Source organism: Sebastes umbrosus, chromosome 3 (assembly GCF_015220745.1).
Source record: "Sebastes umbrosus isolate fSebUmb1 chromosome 3, fSebUmb1.pri, whole genome shotgun sequence".
In the NCBI taxonomy this organism is placed as follows: Eukaryota; Metazoa; Chordata; class Actinopteri; order Perciformes; family Sebastidae; genus Sebastes; species Sebastes umbrosus.
The window spans coordinates 23650310-23669147 of record NC_051271.1 but is presented as its reverse complement, the minus strand read 5'-3'; the positions used below and the strand labels follow the sequence as shown (position 1 = coordinate 23669147).

The window sequence follows — 18838 nt, the reverse complement described above, 5'->3', positions numbered from 1 at the left end:
CACAGCCGCGCCGTGCCGCGCCACGCCGCTCACGCGGGTTGTGTGGTCCGGGTGTTATGTGTACTCACAGTTATCCCGCTCAGGAATCTGATTTTTATGTCCAGAGACCGTGGCTAAATTTGTGCATGTTTTAATGTGTCCCCGTTGATGGCATCTGTATTCTGTAATATAGGTGATGTGGAACTCAAACTGGTTGTTTGCCTCCATTTTCATAAATTTGTATGTTTGCGTTTTTATTAATTTTATGCTGTGATTTGCTTATGAGTATGGTATGTAATGATTAACACATCTGACTCAAAGTTAATAAATACACACTTTAATGTTTTGAAATGTGTTCTGCGTGGTGTAAGTGAGAGCACAAGTTCATAAGCAAGCACCGGGTCTGTAAAACAAGTCAAATATATTCAGAGTTCACGTAAATCTGTTGACATTTTATTATGGGCACCAGTATTCTGTAAAGGTGCTCTGCTGGGAGCTCCCTAAAATGTATAATTGGCAGATTTAGATTTACAGATCTTAAAGAGCAACTTCCCAAAGGAGGGTTATCACAACCTAGTGTTAGCACCATTCACTCCCATTAAATCTCAAATGGGTTCATTATGAAAAATGATAAATACAAAGATAGAACTGCATTTAAGTGTAAAGTCAAATACAAGGTACCCTGAACTCCAGTATTCCTTTTTCAACAAAGGACTTTCTTCTTTGTCACCACAAGACAAATAGAATAAAACTATTATCGGTGTTCCAACCCAGTGGTAGCTCAGATTTTTCAGTCAAACTTTGAATCTCAATTTCTGTCCTCCATCCTCTTCTTTGTGACCATCATGGCTCTCTTGATTTGTTCGAATGAGACAAACATCACAACGTTCCATGATCCCAACCTCAGAAATGAGGGCACAAATCTACAGGAGACAAAGAAAAGGAAATATGTCCACAAATGCAGCATTGCTTAAAACATCAAATGAAATCAAATGACTAATCAAAGAACAAATATTCCTTAACAAATGAGTGTGTGCTGGGGTCAGAGAGGAGGAGGAGGAGGAGGAGGAGGAGGAGGAGCTCACCCTTTGTAGAAAGCCGTCGGCCCCTCTTTAGTCATCATGGTCCAAGAACAATTGATGGCACTCTTGTACTGGCCCGGTGGAGAGTTCATGTATCTAGTTTTCACCACATCTACTGGGGAGGCGATCACCGTGGTGACAAAGCCGGCACCAAACGCAGATACAAAGTGGCACGGCAGATTGTCTGTGGAGAGATTGTGAACAAAACAACTAAAGAGTGTGAATGAGAGTGACCAGGAGGCCTTTGCTCTGAGCTGAGCTGTATAGAAACTCTTGTCAGCAGATTATATGACCTTGTGAATGGGGCAATATAAATGATTGAGATAAATGTGGTATTAACTACTACGGCACTACACCATGTTCTGTTATCAGCTGTTGAAGGGGTGAGAGGGTGTGTGGGTTTCTAACCCAATCAGCTGTCTCTCTGGGAATGCGTTGTGTGTTTGTGTGTGTGCGTGTGCGTCTGTCTGTGTGTCTGTGTCTGTGCGTGTGCATGCAGCGTCTTACTGTAACCAGTGGTGGAAAGTAACATTTACTCAACTCAACTTTGAGGTACTTGGACTTTACTAGACAGATTCTATATACTTCTAATCCACTATATCTCGAAGGGAAATATTGTACTTTTTACTTCCCTACATTTATTTAATAACTTAAGTTACATTGCAGATAGGGCTGTCAATCGATTAAAATATTTTATCACGACTAATCGCATGATTGTCTTTAGTTAATCATGATTAATCGCACATTTTTTATCTGTTCAAACTGTACCTTAAAGGGAGATATGTCAAGTATTTAATATTCTTATCGACATGGGAGTGGGCAAATATGCTGCTTTATGCAAATGTATGTATATATTTATTATTGGAAATCAATTAACAACACAAAACAATGAGAAATATTGTCCAGAAACCCTCACAGGTACTGCATTTAGTATAAAACATATGCTCAAATCATAACATGGCAAACTCAAGCCCAACAGGCAACAACAGCTGTCAGTGTGTCAGTGTGCTGACTTGACTATGACTTGCCCCAAACTGCATGTGATTATCATAAAGTGGGCATGTCTGTAAAGGGGAGACTCGTGGGTAGCCATAGATCCCATTTTCATTCACATATCTTGAGGTCAGAGGTCAAGGGACCCCTTTGAAAATGGCCATGCCAAGTTTTTCCTCGCCAAAATTTAGCGTAACTTCGTAGCGTTATTTACCTTTATCTCAACAACCTTGAAATCCATTGGTTGGTACCAATGGATTCCTTAGGTTTTCTTTTAGGTTTTCGTTTAATATGATGCCAGTATCTTCACTCGAGCTCTGAGCCTGCTACAACCTCCAAAAGATCGAATAGCGTCTGGGCCCAGACGCGGGCCGGACAGTATCACAACACATAATATAGCAATACTCATGTATATTGATATTTTCTTAACTTCCCTACTGCACATATTTTGCAAATGAGACTTAACTCTCTGCATCAGTATTGTTGTTGTTAAAGAAGCAGGTCACTCCACCAGTACCCATAATGCCTCTGACTCCCTCCATAGATTCGTCCGAAATTGTTTTAATGAACGTGAATAACAATCACAGCAACGATGAGAGAAACAAAAATGACGTTGACAGCCCTAATTGCAGATTTCTATTATTAATACAGAATATAATTAACCAATAAATTATGATGTATTATAACTACCCAGCAGTATATTAAGTATATCAAATTAGCTCCACCTGTAGCAGCTGCAACATTAAAGGGATGAACACATGAATGCATCATTAATAATATAATACACAGTACATTATTCTGAAATGGGCCATTCTGGGTAACGAGTATTTTTACTTTTGGTACTTAAAGTATATTTTGATGCTAATACTTTAATACCTTTCTTATAATTACAATTACTTACAATTGTAATGCTACTGTGATGTCCATCTAAACTAAACTAAAACCTTTACCTGTAAATAAGAGTGTTTCTACACTGTGGTATCACTACTTTTACTTAAGTACAAGATCTGAGTACTTCCACCACTGCCTGTAATCCAGGCACACATGCTCGAGCTCTGTCACTCACCTGACAACAGATTGTGTTTAAGGATGGCCTCCTTGATCAGGTCGTATGTAACCAGCTCTGTGCAGTTGACGAGCGCATTCCTTGTGATGTTGGGTAGTGTACCTAAAGGAGAAGAATAATAACTTTTTGATTACTAATCATTTATAATAAATCCTTTCTGGGTCTTATTTTCATGGCAGGTGAGACCCAAAAGAGTAACTTAATCTGAAGCATGCTTCCTACACAGTACCTTTCCAGAGTCCACGTATGCCCTCGTTCTGGAAGATGTGTTTGTAGGCCTGCATGGTGCCGGTGTACCGTCGAGCCACGCCGTCCAGGTTCTTCTGGGCTTGGAACCGAACCTTGACCACATCAGTGGGTTGTGCAAAAGACACCGCCATGGCGCCTGTAGTGCAGCCAGCCAGGATACGCACCAGTATACTAGCGTCTGGAGAGGGATAGACGAAGTACAACTACTCAAATACAGCTTTGAGGTACTTGTGCTTTACTGTGTATATATTTGTGTGTATGTGTGAGATATTGTATGTGTGAGATATTTTAACACCTGCTATCTATTAAATAGTCTTAAATTAAAACTTAAATCAGTGTCACTGCCCTCAGATCTTCATACAGTACACTTTACACTGAACTCTTATTACACCCTCATATTTATTTAAAGGGGCTCTATGTAAGAATCAGAAATTGTTTGTTAACAGTGACACCTTTTGCCGTTAAGTCAACAACAGTCAGCGTCCTGTTGTACACGCTTGTGCTCGCACTACGTAGACACGAACGAGCATCGGCTAAAACAGTGAGACGACACACACGAGACTGAACGTGATTGACAGGCATCATGTTGATTGAAGTTAGCCAGCTAAAACCAAAATATCACTATCTCACATGCTTGGCAGTAATGTTAGCACCTGTCCAATAGGAATTTCGCCAGCTCGGGGTCCATTTTGATACCTAAAACCAAACGAAGGTCCCTACATGAATCGAAAGGCCCAGTCGATGTTCATCCTAGTTTTCCCACAACGCCAGTCACATGCCTGTTTTGCAAGCCGGGCTTCAATAGATATAACTCTATGCTTCCGTGAAGTTTGTGTTGGAGTCTGAGTTGTGGTGGCGGCTGGTCGTCTGGCGTTAGCGGACTCCATTTCTAACCGCACATTAGCTATCGTTGCACACTGTTAGCCCTGTAGCGGAGCTGAAAATAAAGGCACTTGCGAGTGCGCATGACGTCACATAATCTTCCTGGAAAAAACGTCCCGTAGTCTTCACATTAAAAGCAGTCTACAGGCTGATAGAGGAAATTCAGAAAGTCGTGAAAAGTCAAATTTTTTAAGTTAAGTTACACATCAGCAATAAAAAACGATGCGTGAAAACTTACATACAGTCCCTTTAATATTACATGTTGTGTACTTTATTTGCTTGGTATTGTAATTGTATGCCAATATTAATATTCTACTGCTGACTATTGTACGTAATGAAGCTGCACATCTGTCAGTGCTGCATGAGGGAGCCTTCCACTCTTCCTACTCTCCTCAGGTTTCTTGCTTTTTCTCTTTAAAAATAGTTTTCCTTATCTGAATCGAGGGTTTGGCAATATAGGATGTGATATTTTGTGCAGATTGTAAAGCCCTCTGAGAGAAATGAGTGATTCTGGGCTCTGTAAATAACATTGACTGGATTTGATATTCATCTTTCATGTAAGGATTTTGATTTGTGACAGCGGGACATAGAGGGATAGTAATTTATTTAGAAATACATAATTAAAAGAAACCACGTACTGTCTTTGCCACCAGTGTAAAAGCTTTTGACGTTGTCGTAGAGGCCGATTCTGATGGAGGCGAAGCACGTTTGTCTCTGCAGCCCCGCCACCAGCCCGTTGTACAGAGACCTGGGCCCCTCTGTTCGGATCATGGTGGTGATGGTCCCAAACACCCCTCTGTAGCGGATTCCTTCCACTCCCTTCATCTCTCCCTGAATCTGGGGTCACACATTCAGATTGCACTCAAGGCTAAAACCAGCTTTACAGAACAAAAGTAGAAAACCTTTAGACTAAATGTTGCAGTGTGTTGTTACAGAAGTGTTAATGAGTGTAATTGATTTTGGCGGAAGGAAGTGGACAAAGTTTAAACTAAAGCTTCTCAGTCAATAGCAGCCAACAACACAGGATTTTCCAGTGTAGTAAACAGCACCGATAGGAGCTGAAGATCAATATCAAGATATATCATCAGATGCATTGCAATGAATGTTATATGATACTGGAGATGATTGAACAAAGACTTTCTTCTCACTGAACAGATACCTGCAGTCTGACTTTGGCTGTGTCCAGAGGAAATGTGAACAGGTCCGCTACACAGGCTGCAGCCCCAGCACTCGCCATCTTCACCCCCAGTGGAGGGGGAACATCTGAGGGTTTAAGTCCCACCATGTTTCCTAATACTGGGGTTACAGGTACACAAAACACACACAATCAGAACAAATCACCTGGAGAAAACCATCACATGAACATTAACCTGGTATCATATTTATCTTTTCAATTCAAAGGCTTGTGAGTCTTTTATGAGCCAATAATCAAAGTGTAAATTGATGATAAAAACATAAAACATACTCACATTGTCTAAAATCTAAGGTTCCTTTTGATCCTCAGTCGTTTGTTACCGGGCAGGATTTGATTGGCCAGATTATAATCCATAAAGGGCGCCACTCCGCAGAAAGGAAAGATGCATCTTTATCTCTGTATTTATAGATTATGTGGCCGGCTTTTTTATGACATCCACAGAGAGGCGTTTCTGTGTACTCCTGTATGCACTGGTCAAAGCAAAGTCCACCGACTGTCAGAAAGTCAATGTTCAATTTACCCCACAGTGCAGGCACATTTCAGAAAAACAACTACTTCACACATTCTGTGACTCTAACATCACTATTTCTTCATCCAAAACTGTGGTATATTTCCAAAAGAGTTTAGTATTTCTAAATGTTATTTTCTTGCCTATCGTCAGATATAATCAACACTATATCCATTCACATTCTGTACTGTAAGTTTTCCTTCTGTCCTGTATCTGTCACTTAATATTAAGTAATTATTTACTTTATCAGACTAGAAGATTAAAGTGTCTGCACCTCACAGCGGTCATAATAAAGCACTATCAGTCAGCTTCATTGGAGCCAATGACAGAACAGGTATGTGAACGACAGAGAAAATGTTTGGAGCTGATTGGCTGAAAGGGTTTATGGCCTAACATCACGTTATCCTTTCACTTTTGCAGTAGTGTTATTGTATTGTACAGTATTATTTATAAGAGGTATTATATCCTGTTGTTCATTTATGATTTCTTAATGACAAATACTTTTCACATTTTTTGTAAAAGAGTGCACCGACTTTTTTAAAAAGTCGGGGGGAGAGTAGTGACGTGAACTAGTGACTGAAGTTCACTATGGATCAGATAAGAAATTTTGCGCGTCATAGCAGTTTGGCAGTGAAAGGGCCTGTTTCATAATACCTCTCCCTAAATCCAACCTATGTAGCCTCTCAAATAGTATGGAAATTATGGGGAAATCTGATTTTTGGATGAAGAAACAGGGAAAAATGTGACCTTATTTCCACAACACTCAGTTTACTTGGTACAACTAGCTAAAACTAATGCAGTCTAATACAACAGTCCAGCAACAAATCCTACCTTCATGAAGGTTATAATCACTTTTAGTTAAAACTGTTTAGAAGAGATGTTGATATACAGTAACTGTATGATCATTTTGGATAATGTAAGTTTGTTTTCTGGTGAGTTGTATCACATTATATTGAGAAGTGTTTCTAATATTTTGCTGACCCCTTTTACTGTATATTAATAAACTAAATATTAGAAACACCTCTAAGTATAATGCAGTACAGTTAAACAGCACCACAAAGAACAGTCTTAAATGTTGAATCAATACCTCTTTTTGCAGGCCTGCTGTTTTAGACTGAATTAGTTTTAGCTAGGTGTAATAAACTGGTAACTGAGTGTATAATATTTAAAACGCATAATGATAATAAACATTAGAGAAATGGAAAATAGAAAAACAAAATCCTCTCAAGTGTCTTATTTCCCCATTCATCTTCTTTGTGCCATCATGTCTTTCTCCCTATTAATGTAATCAGTAACTATTAGAAATCAAATCTGAAATAGTGTCGCTATATTTGTTAGATGTGATCAAATGATTTTCTAATTTCTGGAAATCCACAAGTGAGACCGACCGGTGAGAGAGAGAAGCAGTATTTCATCTGTCCTGTTCTAACAAATCATACTTTCTGATAGATTAATCATTTATATCTTTGACATGTGTCTGAGAGGGGAAGCCTCTTTTTAATCTGCAGAAGGTCCAGTTTGAAGAGAGCTCTCTTTGCTGTGATTGGTTAACCTGAGCCACAACCCCAGTGTGTTTGGTCTGCAGAGAGAGAGAGAGAGAGAGTGAGAGTGTGAGAGTGTGTGAGAGAGAGAGAGAGAGAGAGAGAGAGAGAGAGAGAGAGAGAGAGAGAGAGAGAGAAAGAGAGGCCCTGTAACCAACTGAGGTTTCAAGACAGTTGCTCTTAAGCTGCATGTTTTTCCATTTCCCTCTGAATTGTAGTGGAGTAGAAATATAGTGACATAAAAACAAAATACTCAGATGTGTGCATAAGAACAGAACTTGAGTAAATGTACTTAGTTACAGTCAACCTCTGTGGACAATGAACATGGTATATATTAATACTCCAGTTTTACTAGATCAGTGGTGGAAGAAGTATTCAGATACTTTACTAAAGTAAAAGTAATAAGTGTAGTGTAACGATAATCTGTTACAAGTAAAAGCCCTGCATTCATTTTACTTAAATACAGGAAAATGATCAGCAAAATTAATTGAAAGGTGCAGTGTGTAGGATTTGGCAGCATCTAGTGGTGTGGTTGCAGATTGTAACCAACTGAGTACACCCCCGCTCACTCCCTTTCCAAGACTGCGGTAACATGAGCCGCCGTGGCGGTACCACGGTTTTGCACTCGGCAGCTCACGTTACCGCAGTTTCACAAGCGTGAACTTCAGGTAGCGTAAAACGTGAAAGGCTCTCTCTAGAGCCAGTGTTTGGTTTGTGTCTACTGTAGAAACATGGTGGACTCCGTGAAGAGGACCCGCTCCCTATGTAGATATGAAGGGCTCTTTCTAAACTAACAAAAACACCATTCTTAGTTTCAGGTGATTATACAATAAAGAAAACATCGTTATGAATATTATCTTCTATTTCTGCTAATAAATCCCCTGAAACACTGCTCCTTTAAAGTATCAAAAGTAAAAGTACTCATTAAGCATCTGAATGTCCCCTGTGAGCATTATCTTATTGGATTTGGGTTACTAATACATTAACATTCACTTCACTGGGTAGTTTAATCTGTAACCAGTGGTGGAAAGTAAGTAGATACATTTACTCAAGTACTTTTTTTTATTATTTTGAAGTACTTGTACTGTGAGTATTTCCATTTTCTGCTACTTTATACTTCTCCTCCTTTACATCTCAGAGGCAAATATTGTACTTTTTACTCCACTGCATTTATTTGACAACTTTAGTTACTTTGCAGATTCAGATTAATAATACAAAATATAATCAACAAAAAAAATATTATGATGTATTATTAAAGGTTAAGCTGAGGTAAAACTTTAGTTAAAATAATTAACATTAGCTCCACCTTTACTAGGGCTGGGAGATATGGCCAAAATCTTCTATACTGATATAGATAATTTCATATCTCGATATATATCTCGATATATAACTATATATATATATCTATAGATATATATCGAGATATATCGATATATATCGAGATATATATCTATATATATATAATTATAATATATGTATATATAATTATAATATATATAATAATTATATATATTTATAATTATAATATATATATAATTATATATAATTATAATATATATATATCATGATATAGCATGTTTTGGGTAAATTAATAGTCTATATGAAATAACCACATGGTAAATCTATCGTCATATTGCTCAGCCCTAACCTTTACGAGCTGCAACATCAAAGTAATGAACACATTCATATATCAATAGTTATGATCCAGTGATATAATATATTTGATTCTGAAATGGACCATTCTGCAAAATGAGTACTTTAACTTTTGGTAACTTATGCAAATACTTTTGTACTTACTTTGTAAAATTTTGAATGCAAGATTTTTACTTGTAACAGAGTATTTCTACACTGTGGTATCGCTACTTTTACTTAAGATTTGTTTAGTTCTTTCACCACTTTATAACAAAAAGTCACATTTTGTTTGTTGTTGATCATTTCGTTTTGTGTAAAATCTGCAAAGTAACAAGTACCTCTAGCTTTACCCTCCCCTGAAATTTAATGGAGTATAAGTATAAAGTAACATTAAAAAATGAAATAGTGAAATTAAGTTCAAGTACCTTAAAAATGCACTTAGTTACATTGAATCACTGCACTAGTCACATTTTTAAGTGCAAGTGACTGTCTAGTGTGAGTGCCAGTAAGAAATATTGAAGTTATTGTAAAGCACCAATTTAAGGTTTTGTAAATAACAGGTTAATCTAGTTTTAAAAAAACAAAGGATAATGCAATTCTTGCATCTGTGGAATCATATTTTACTGTTAAAATTCATGTCTTTAGGAAATGAACGATTGGTAGCATCACTGATCTTCCACCAGATGGCAGTAACACTGTGTGCTTGGTCATATCGTGGCACTCGGTCTGATTAAATCAATGAAAAAGGCTTGAGGCGTTGTTCTGTGCAGCATCGAATCAATCATACTGTAACTTTAATTAGATGGAGTGATACACAATGCATTGGAATCCAGAGTAATAACACCTGGACATTTAAAATAAAAAAATATTCACATAAAAACATGTTGAAAACAGCAACATAAAAAAATATACAGAGCAAAAAAAGGTTAAAACATGTAAAAAGAAAAAAAGGCCATATATGTAATACATTAGTGGATCACATTATGTTGTAAACATAAAGAAAGTGCAGGCTTTTCATATAAAAGCATTTTTTAGTGTAATCATTTCTTAGGACACATGAATTCCTTAACCATCAGGTGTGAGTGGTTTTCTTTTGAATTAAATAAGTTGATTGCGATTATCAATAAAACACGCCGGAGCAATTATTGGGAATATTTTGGGGCGTGAATGTTCAGGAAGTCATAGATGTGTGGGTGTGCAAAAGAGAAGCATTTCAATCAATGGTCAAAATTACATAATAATACATGAAAATTCACTTCATCATTGAATTTTCACGGCTTTGTTTTGTATTTGTCCGTATTGTCATTCGATCAGAAACTAAAAATGTTTCTTGATTAACAGCAAATTAAAATTGTAACGCAAGGAAGCGACAGTTTGACCGGATATAATGTTAGGTGATCGTAAGTACGTAGACTATCAATATCCCAGTTTAGAACTGTACTGTATCTGTGGACCTTTACATCTAAATAGCCTAAGAGTACTAGAGATTACAATAGTAACACCTATGCATAATGTCTTATAAAGTACAGCTACTACATGTACACACTGATTTCATCTGAGCAAACCTTAATATTAATGTCCTGCTCCCTCCTAGCTGGACAGAATCTAGTGATTGTTATAATAAAAGTCTTTCACATCTGGTAAAATACATCGCTAAGAGCAGTTTTTGGTCACATTCATTCGTATCGTACACATAAACTGACCTTCATTGTCCTCTAAAACTCACCGAGACATTTTTTACACGACTGATATTTCCCTTTTAAAAAGTCTGTGTGAAATCTCAGCCGGATAGCGAGATCTCATAGTCACTTGTTGACAGCAGGGGGCGCCCGACGTTCTTTGCGTTTGTTATGCGAGCCGCCGCCTCCACTGGCATCTCAAAGTAATGCACCAGGGCCTGCTCGGTGAGCACGGAGGCCAGGAACTGCTCGAACGTGATGGCCCAGTCTTTATCGATGCTCGTGCTGTGAGGCAGCCCCCTGTCGAGGGGTGCGCCGCCGTGAGGCCGGTTACTTCGTTCGCCGCCCGAGCCGTTGTCGCTGCGCACCAGCACCGTATCGTCTGCAATGTCCTCGCACTGCAGCTTCTCATCCAGCTCATGGGAGCCTGCGCTGAGCACGGAGTAGGATGACATTGAAGTGTCATCTTTGGTTTCATCATCCGAGATGAGCATGGCGGATGACGTGCCCGTGTCTTTGGGAGAAGAGTCCTCCAGCTTGATGTCCTGCATAGGTGGTAGCTGCTCGCTCCCTTCGTCCCCCTTCTCCTCCTCGCTGGGGCTTGGCTTGTTCTCCAGACCTGCAGGGTCAAAGCCGTCACCCTGACCCCGCTGCTGCTGGAACACGTCATCGAGCACGGCCTCCTGGCTGGTTATGGGGTCTGTGGCGTCTCTTGTACTCATGCTCAGCTCGGATTTACCCTCCATGTTGTTGTGGTCCTTCCTGACGGAGGAGGAGAAGAGCTTTCCCACCTCTCCCATCTCCAGCAGCAGACTGGTGACGGTCGCTGTGGCGTGATAGAGCTCCTGTTCTGCAACATCCTCACTGAACATGCTGTAGAGGGTCTTGCAAAGCTCGATAAACTGGCTCTGGAGGAAAAACACACAAGAGTTCAGTTACACCTACTGTAACTGCTGAGTTTCTTATGCACATACTGTCTATAACAGCAGATACAGAGGGTGAAGTCTTACCTGATTCAGCTTGGGGAGGTCTTTTGTGTTTTCTAGTTTAGGTTTTGACTCCTGGTGCCACAGTTTCAGGTAATGGCGATATTCAGGAGTGTTCAGTTTCTTCACTGTAAGATGGACAAAGAATGTGTTATTAATATAATAATAATAATAATAATAATAATAATAATAATAATCTTTATTGTCCACAAATGTGGAAATTTGCCTTCAGCTTCACAGGTTGGTTAAAGCTAGGTCAAAGTTAACGCGATAATAACGCAAAGTCGTTTTAATGCCACTAAGCAAACATATTTGCCCACTCCCATGTTGATACGTATTAAATACTTGACAAATCTCCCTATAAGGTACATTTTTAACAGATAAAAAAAAAGTGCAATTAATTTGCGATTAATCGCAATTAAATATTTTAATCTTTTTTAATATTTAAATAATAATCTTTATTGTCCACAAATGTGGAAATTTGCCTTCGGCTTCACAGGTTGGTTAAAACACATCATAGTAAATCCTAACACATACAATAAATAGCACAACATGCACAGTATAGACAACAATAATGGAGAACCCAGTGTGATAATTGTCTTTACAAATTTAGCAAAATTATTGCATTTGGTATGAAAGACTTTTTGTAAATGTTGGCTGCTGCGGCAGATCTACAGTATAGCGTCTTCTCGAGGGCAGTTTTTATAAATTCTTTAAAAAGGGGATGAACAGGATCAGACACAATTTGTAAGGCTTTTTGTTTTACCTGCGTTTCATATATCCATCCCAGTTGTTTTTGCACTTTCCCAATAATTTTACTAGTCATGTTTGTAATTCTGGATAGTCTGTTTTTGTTCCTAGCCCCAGGTGCTCATACCATGTACACATATTGACTCATATTTTGGTTTTAAAAAAGCATGAAGGTGCACTTTGACTTTACAAACACTATGAATTGTGTTTTTCTTGGCTGCCAATAGAGACTAAATGCAATGTCACACACAGATGGTTTTCTATTTGAATGAGACTAAGCATTCTGTTACTAATTTTAGACAAATGGGACTATGTAGTGTGCTGTATTAGATCTATAAATTCAGGCGTTTATATTCCTTTTGCAATATGCTGCTTACCTTTTTCAGTCTTAAATGTAACTCTGACAAAGCCGTCATCCCTCTCACTTCTGCACTTTGAGTTGTGACCTGAGGAGAAAGGATCAAACATCAAGTTAAAATAGTTAAATTATCCAATTCAATAGCTAGACTAAAGTGTCAGTGCCCATCTTTTAGCAGCAGCATCTATATTCTGAATACAAGCATATTATATTAAACATATACTGTATTTTCTACATACTGCAGGTTTTTGATCATCCAGTAAACACAGAGTCCTGCTCCACTTGTGTAACATTATATCATCAGAGCCTTATAAAAGTTTAATTGTCCAAACAACAGCTTTCAGATCAACAGAGGAGTTTGAGGCAGTTTCTAGCACTTCTGCATATTCAACACAGGAGGATATTCCTGCAGGCGTGTGTCTCACACACATAATTTAACTTGTGTACACATTTGTTTTTGTGCTTTCATCACTGTCAGTGTGCACAATGCAGGCTGTATGCGATGTCTGCGGTTTCAAGGTTAATACCACCACACTTTCCCCAGCAAATCACATGACATGCCCATAACCACAAAAACAGATTTCACTTGTGCAAATATCATGATGGCAATCTCTCTCAAGTCCTTTATATTATAAATAATAACAGGAATAAAAGCACAACAAATGACTCAGCTAAATAACTGAAGTGATAATGTCCTTTTCACCCTTATTTTACTTGCTTTTTGAATTGTTTTTGATACGTGTATGTACGGATTTATGATCTTTATTATGCAAGGGAGGAATTTTTTGTTTCTGTTTTTGTATCTTCATCTATAACCTTTCTGATTTCTATCTTGAGGTTATAAAGTTGGGGTGGAGGGGTGGAGGGGTGTTGTGGTTGGGTAAGGTGTTTAACAAAATGTCACCATGGCGAGAAGGGGGTTGGAAAAATTGGGGCACCCTGTACGGTGTGGGGATATACAATGTTGCATGTTGATATATGGTTATATTATATCAAAGTGTGCTTATGGAAAGTATGTAATCAAATCAACACCAATTTGATCGCAAAAAACTAATCTGAGGTTCTTACCGATGGATGTTTCTGGAGTGATGTCTTCAAAGAAGTACTGAGTGGCCTCAAAAGCAGAGTCGGGCTCTTCAGGTTCAGGAGTGATTTCTGGGAGCAAAGAAATTAGGAAAATTTAACTCGGCTTGTGAAAACATCATGTGAACCTTTCTTTGTCATTTTATATATTTCTTTTTATTAGGGCTACAACTAACAATTATTTCCATTGTCGATTAATCTGTCGATTATTTCCTCCATTAATTAATATAAAATCTAGAAAATGGCAGAAAATGGTGAAAAATGTCGATCAGTGTTTCCCAAAGCCCAAAATGACGTCCTTTTTTCTTAAAATAATTACTCAAACCGATTAATTGATTATCAAAATAGTTGGCAATTAATTTAATAGTTGACAGCTAATCGATTAATCGTTGCAGCGCAACATTTGATCGCAAATTTCAATTTTAGTCCAAGTTACTTTTGATAAATTCCCTTTTTAATACATTTATCAGATTTATACATATATCAGATTATATAAAAAAAAATCACATCAAAAAGAATTATGTGACACTAGGCTCATCACTTTTTCAAAGTGTTAATAAAAGTCAAACCTAATTATAAATTAAGTTGAGAACTGAATTTAAAATACAGTGAGTACTTTAAAAAGTTTCATTTTCCGTCAGTTATCTCGTTTAAAAGAAAAGCATGCTGACGAAGGTAATCCTGAGAAAGTGATTTGCTCGATGAAGTGAGACAAAGAGCTTAACATTTTCTCTCTCAACATGTTCCACTGAGCCACCTCTTTTCTGTACAGCTAATAATCCTGCTCCACTGAAGTTAAGTATTTTCTGTAGTGTCCTAAAGACAAGAGTACTGCATCGATGCACACTCACCAGGTATGACATGCATCTTGTAGAGGAGCTTCAGCTTCTCAATGAGGTCCCCGTGATACAGGACACCTAAAACACATCGACAAGCTTTAGAGACCCGACACATCTGAACTGCTTCTAAATGCGACACATCATCTTGGATTAAATACTACCTTAAATCAGAATCATGACAGCGTGAAACATCAACTTGTCAACTGATCCCCTATGTTACAAACCACATCTTACTCTACTTACCCAGGCCATTGATGAACTCCCGAAAATTGATGAGGGCATCTCCGTTTTGGTCAAGGAGACGGAAGAAGCGCAGCGCCATGGGGTCAGAGTGGGTGCCGTTGGCCCAGGGGAACAGCAGGTTGAACAGGCCTTTGAACTGCTCCACGTCGATGCGGTACTGCTCCAGGTAGGGCAGGCTGGGGTCGTGGCGCTCTGTGGGGTTGCTGCTGCCGCCCCAGTAACAGCTGGTCAGGTGCTCCGCCTGAAGAGAGGGTTGTAAAATATCATATGCAAATCAATACGAATAGCTTATGGAGCTGGAGCACTAATGTCAAGATTTCCAGGTTATTATTTCTTTTCTCTGTAGAGACCAAATGACTGCTCGACTTAATGTCTATATCTCACTTTTATCATGGTGGCAGTAACAGTAGATGTTAGCTAGAGGTACACGAATTACAAAGTCCCACAACATGAATATGTAAGCTGTAACTCACCTTGAAGAGCACATAGAGCTCCTCCAGCTCGTCAATACTGAAGGCAGTCTCTGTTATAATAGTCCTGACCTGAAAACATAATATAATTACATGAATGTTAAGTGTGAAGAGAGAGCAGAGTATCTAATCATGACAAGAGTGTTGTTCATTGCGTTTCAAAGCTCAAATCTAATTTGACCTAAGAGACTTCTGAAGTTATCATGTTGCCTGATCACTGTTCTGCTATCTGCACAACCAGGTTGAGTAACAACATTATAGTAAATACACGGATAATATTAAACTTTCACAACGGCTGCGTCAAAACTTCAACACTAACATGCAATTTAGTACGCTAAAACAGTGCGTGATGTATATTAGTATGTCTGAAACCCTAGTATGAAACCAATAGTACGCGAATTACATACTATTTGCGGTGAAATATTACAATATGCAACACTGGACACTACGGTGGCACAAGTATCCCACAATGCAACGTGGTAGTGAAGACAACATTCATAACAGACGTCGACCGACAGCTCTGTAACATCAATAACGCTTCAAGTATAAGATTTCACTTTGCTAGGCGTAACATATATTATTAATTAGTTCAGACTTTGATTCTCACAAATCGTCATTTTGGTCACGAGGTTGGCACAGGTTACCATGGTTACGTGACTCCAACCGGCAAGGAGGCTTGGCGCATCATAAAAGATACATACTAATGTTTATTTACACAAAAGTATGTTGAACGATAGTACACATATTGAGTATGTGGTGCATAGTGTGCGATTGCGGACGAAGCTAAATATTTGCCTTGTTACAGTATTAATAAGACTAAGTCAGTGGGCGCTTACCACGTTGCGTTTAGTTGTATCTTCAATGGTTTGGATGACCCTCAGTCTCTGTTTGAAACGCATCTGTTCAATCACATCTGAACGGATTGAACCAAATTTCTGACACAAAAGGAGACAAACAGAGAGAAATATAAGTGAACCCAGCTGTGGTATTATTGTCACAGTGGAAACAACAAGGATGGCTGGACTAATAAAAAATACATCCTTTAAGAAAAACTGAAACAATAGGATATTGCCTGGGTAAAAAAATAAATAAATAAATAAATGAAAAAAAATTAATTTCAGTTTTAGTTTTTTAGCTATAATATATCACTACTGAAAAAAGGAGACGGCATGAATTTCCATCAACTCTCGTGACGTTGAACCACTAACAGACTTGACATTCCAGGAGATGGCGCTATGATGCAATCTCTTCACTAAAGTAGCGCGAAGATTAAACATTATGGCCATTCTTACAGTTCTCCAACCATGTATTTTGTATGTATATGTATCTACATACTTCTGAGACATTATACCTGGCCCTAACAACAAACAGCTACAACAAACAAACTAAATGTACAAAAACTAAAACAAAACCTTTCTGAAAAACTGAAACTAAACTAAAACCAGCAAACGCACTCTGAAAATTAACTAAAACTAAAATGAAATAATAACTAATTGAAAATTCAAAACTATTATAACCTTGAGCTGGAGACAGCTGCATGATTTTGAGCAGACAGCTGGGCTTCCCCATGAGATACATTTAAAGTTAAATTGAATTTAAATCAAATAATCTGAAACTGAACTTAATTGAAAGCTGTAACATCACAGCTTCCTTGACATAATTCCATTAGGAGGCACTTGATAAATGTCAGATTTGTACTTTCTCGCTGCACGTCTCAAGACTAAACATAGATGAGGACACAGGTTTACATAATCTTTATCGTCCCGGTTAAATACCTCGTAGGAGCTGCGGGCCAGTTTAAAGATGTCGACCTCTGGATGCGGCTCTCCGTTGTCTGTCAGTAGGGAGTGCAGGTGGGGGATGGGAGGGAGGGTGCTGTCCTTATTGGTGACACTGTCCAAGTATCTGCAACACACAAATCAAGAACTCTTTCAGGCTCGTTGGATAAAAAAAATCTGATAAATGGTGAAATCGTTTTTAGGTTTTTAGAGTAGAGTGGAGAAGAATGATAAAAGAACACTCTAAATATTCTGAATCTAGATCCCTTACCTGCCCAGTACGGTCATGGCCTCACCGTCGTCCTTGCAGCCCAGCAGCTGGTGGATGTTGGCGTGCAGCACGGAGAGCGCCAGCTGAAATATGACCTTGATGCCGTCGTAGAAGAAGCAGTCCACCACCACCACTGCACTCTCGAAGGGCATGACCGACAGGAAGAGGGTGAGGAACCAGGAGAGGGAAATTGTGGAGATGACCCCGAGGTCCTGCATGCAGTCGTACAGCTGAGGAACGTACTCGCGGGCGAGCTCCTCGAACACCCCCTGATCGACGAGGGCTCCTGGTGGAAAAAAAGAGGATGTTAAACAAACGGAAAACTGTCAACCAAACACCCTAAAATACAGAAGCACATACTGACCTACGACCCTGGTGTTGTAGTAGTCAGGCAGCATCCTCTCACAGAGCGCCACAAGCAGCCAGAAAGCCTCTTCTTCTTTGGCGTAGAGCAGCAACACTGATGTCACGATATTCATCGCCTTTGGTGTCGAGGGAGAGAAGAGTAACAATTCATGTTTTGTCAAGGACTGTGAGGTTTCTGCCAGTTCATGTCAAAATCTAAACAAGAGGAGTGTGCGTACCTGACAGTATCCGATGTTGGGGTTTCTGAATGCGTAGGCTGTGAGGACCCTGCGGAGGGCAGCGATGCCCATCTCGTTCTGAAAGGCCGGGTGCTCGGGGAGAGAGCGGTGCAGGTCCCTCTCTATCTCCTCAGTCGCCAGGTTGTATTTGCCCATCGACTTCTCCACCAGATCTTCGTAGTAACCGGGGTGGGTGGCCATCTCGTTGATCGCCCCTATGAAAACACATGAGATTTAAAGCTTCTCTGTCAGATCTCATCAAGATAACTGACTACATGCAAAGCTGTCATTAAATACTTAAATCCTATGAGATAGATCAACTTTTATGGACAATCATGGGATTAATCGCGATTCAATATTTTAATTGATTGAAATTATTTTTTAAATATCACGGGTATCGTCAGTGCCGGTATATCGCAACATTACTACATATAGTCAGCAGCCTGACAAGGAGAAATATTAGACTCCACTAGCTCCCTCTAAACACAACTTTACAATCCTTATTGTCACATCGTGGATGTTTTATTTCGGTATCTTTGTATTATACAGAGCATCTTCTGATTTCAAGAGAGCATTGAAACTATAAGGTTTGAATTTTTAAATAGTAAAAACATTGGAAATGTTAAAAAATGCAAAATGATTGAGGCAAAATGTTGAGTCAACATGCACT

General features: G+C 38.9%; 2 protein-coding genes across 2 annotated transcripts in view; both read right to left on the bottom strand.

Annotated features, from left to right (window-relative positions):
- Positions 1-300: 300 nt before the first annotated feature.
- ucp1 (uncoupling protein 1) lies at positions 301-5876 on the bottom strand. The gene is made up of 7 exons (XM_037765066.1): positions 5721-5876; positions 5411-5547; positions 4890-5088; positions 3350-3547; positions 3121-3222; positions 1065-1245; positions 301-902 (listed from the first exon to the last, which is right to left on the bottom strand). Exons 2-7 carry the CDS (start codon positions 5534-5536, stop codon positions 788-790), a joined length of 921 nt encoding a protein of 306 aa, XP_037620994.1. The 5' UTR covers positions 5537-5547; positions 5721-5876; the 3' UTR covers positions 301-787.
- Positions 5877-9887: 4011 nt separating this feature from the next.
- tbc1d9 (TBC1 domain family, member 9 (with GRAM domain)) overlaps positions 9888-18838 on the bottom strand; it is a 30962-nt gene continuing 22011 nt past the window's right edge. Inside the window, exons 10-21 of the mRNA XM_037764906.1 lie at positions 18169-18383; positions 17949-18066; positions 17585-17870; positions 17311-17440; positions 16372-16470; positions 15539-15607; positions 15066-15306; positions 14835-14900; positions 13969-14055; positions 12920-12988; positions 11817-11920; positions 9888-11714 (exon numbers count right to left, since the gene is read on the bottom strand). Of these exons, the coding sequence (XP_037620834.1) occupies positions 10908-11714; positions 11817-11920; positions 12920-12988; positions 13969-14055; positions 14835-14900; positions 15066-15306; positions 15539-15607; positions 16372-16470; positions 17311-17440; positions 17585-17870; positions 17949-18066; positions 18169-18383 (2291 nt within the window). The 3' untranslated portion in view covers positions 9888-10907. The remainder of the gene's footprint in view (positions 11715-11816; positions 11921-12919; positions 12989-13968; positions 14056-14834; positions 14901-15065; positions 15307-15538; positions 15608-16371; positions 16471-17310; positions 17441-17584; positions 17871-17948; positions 18067-18168; positions 18384-18838) is intronic.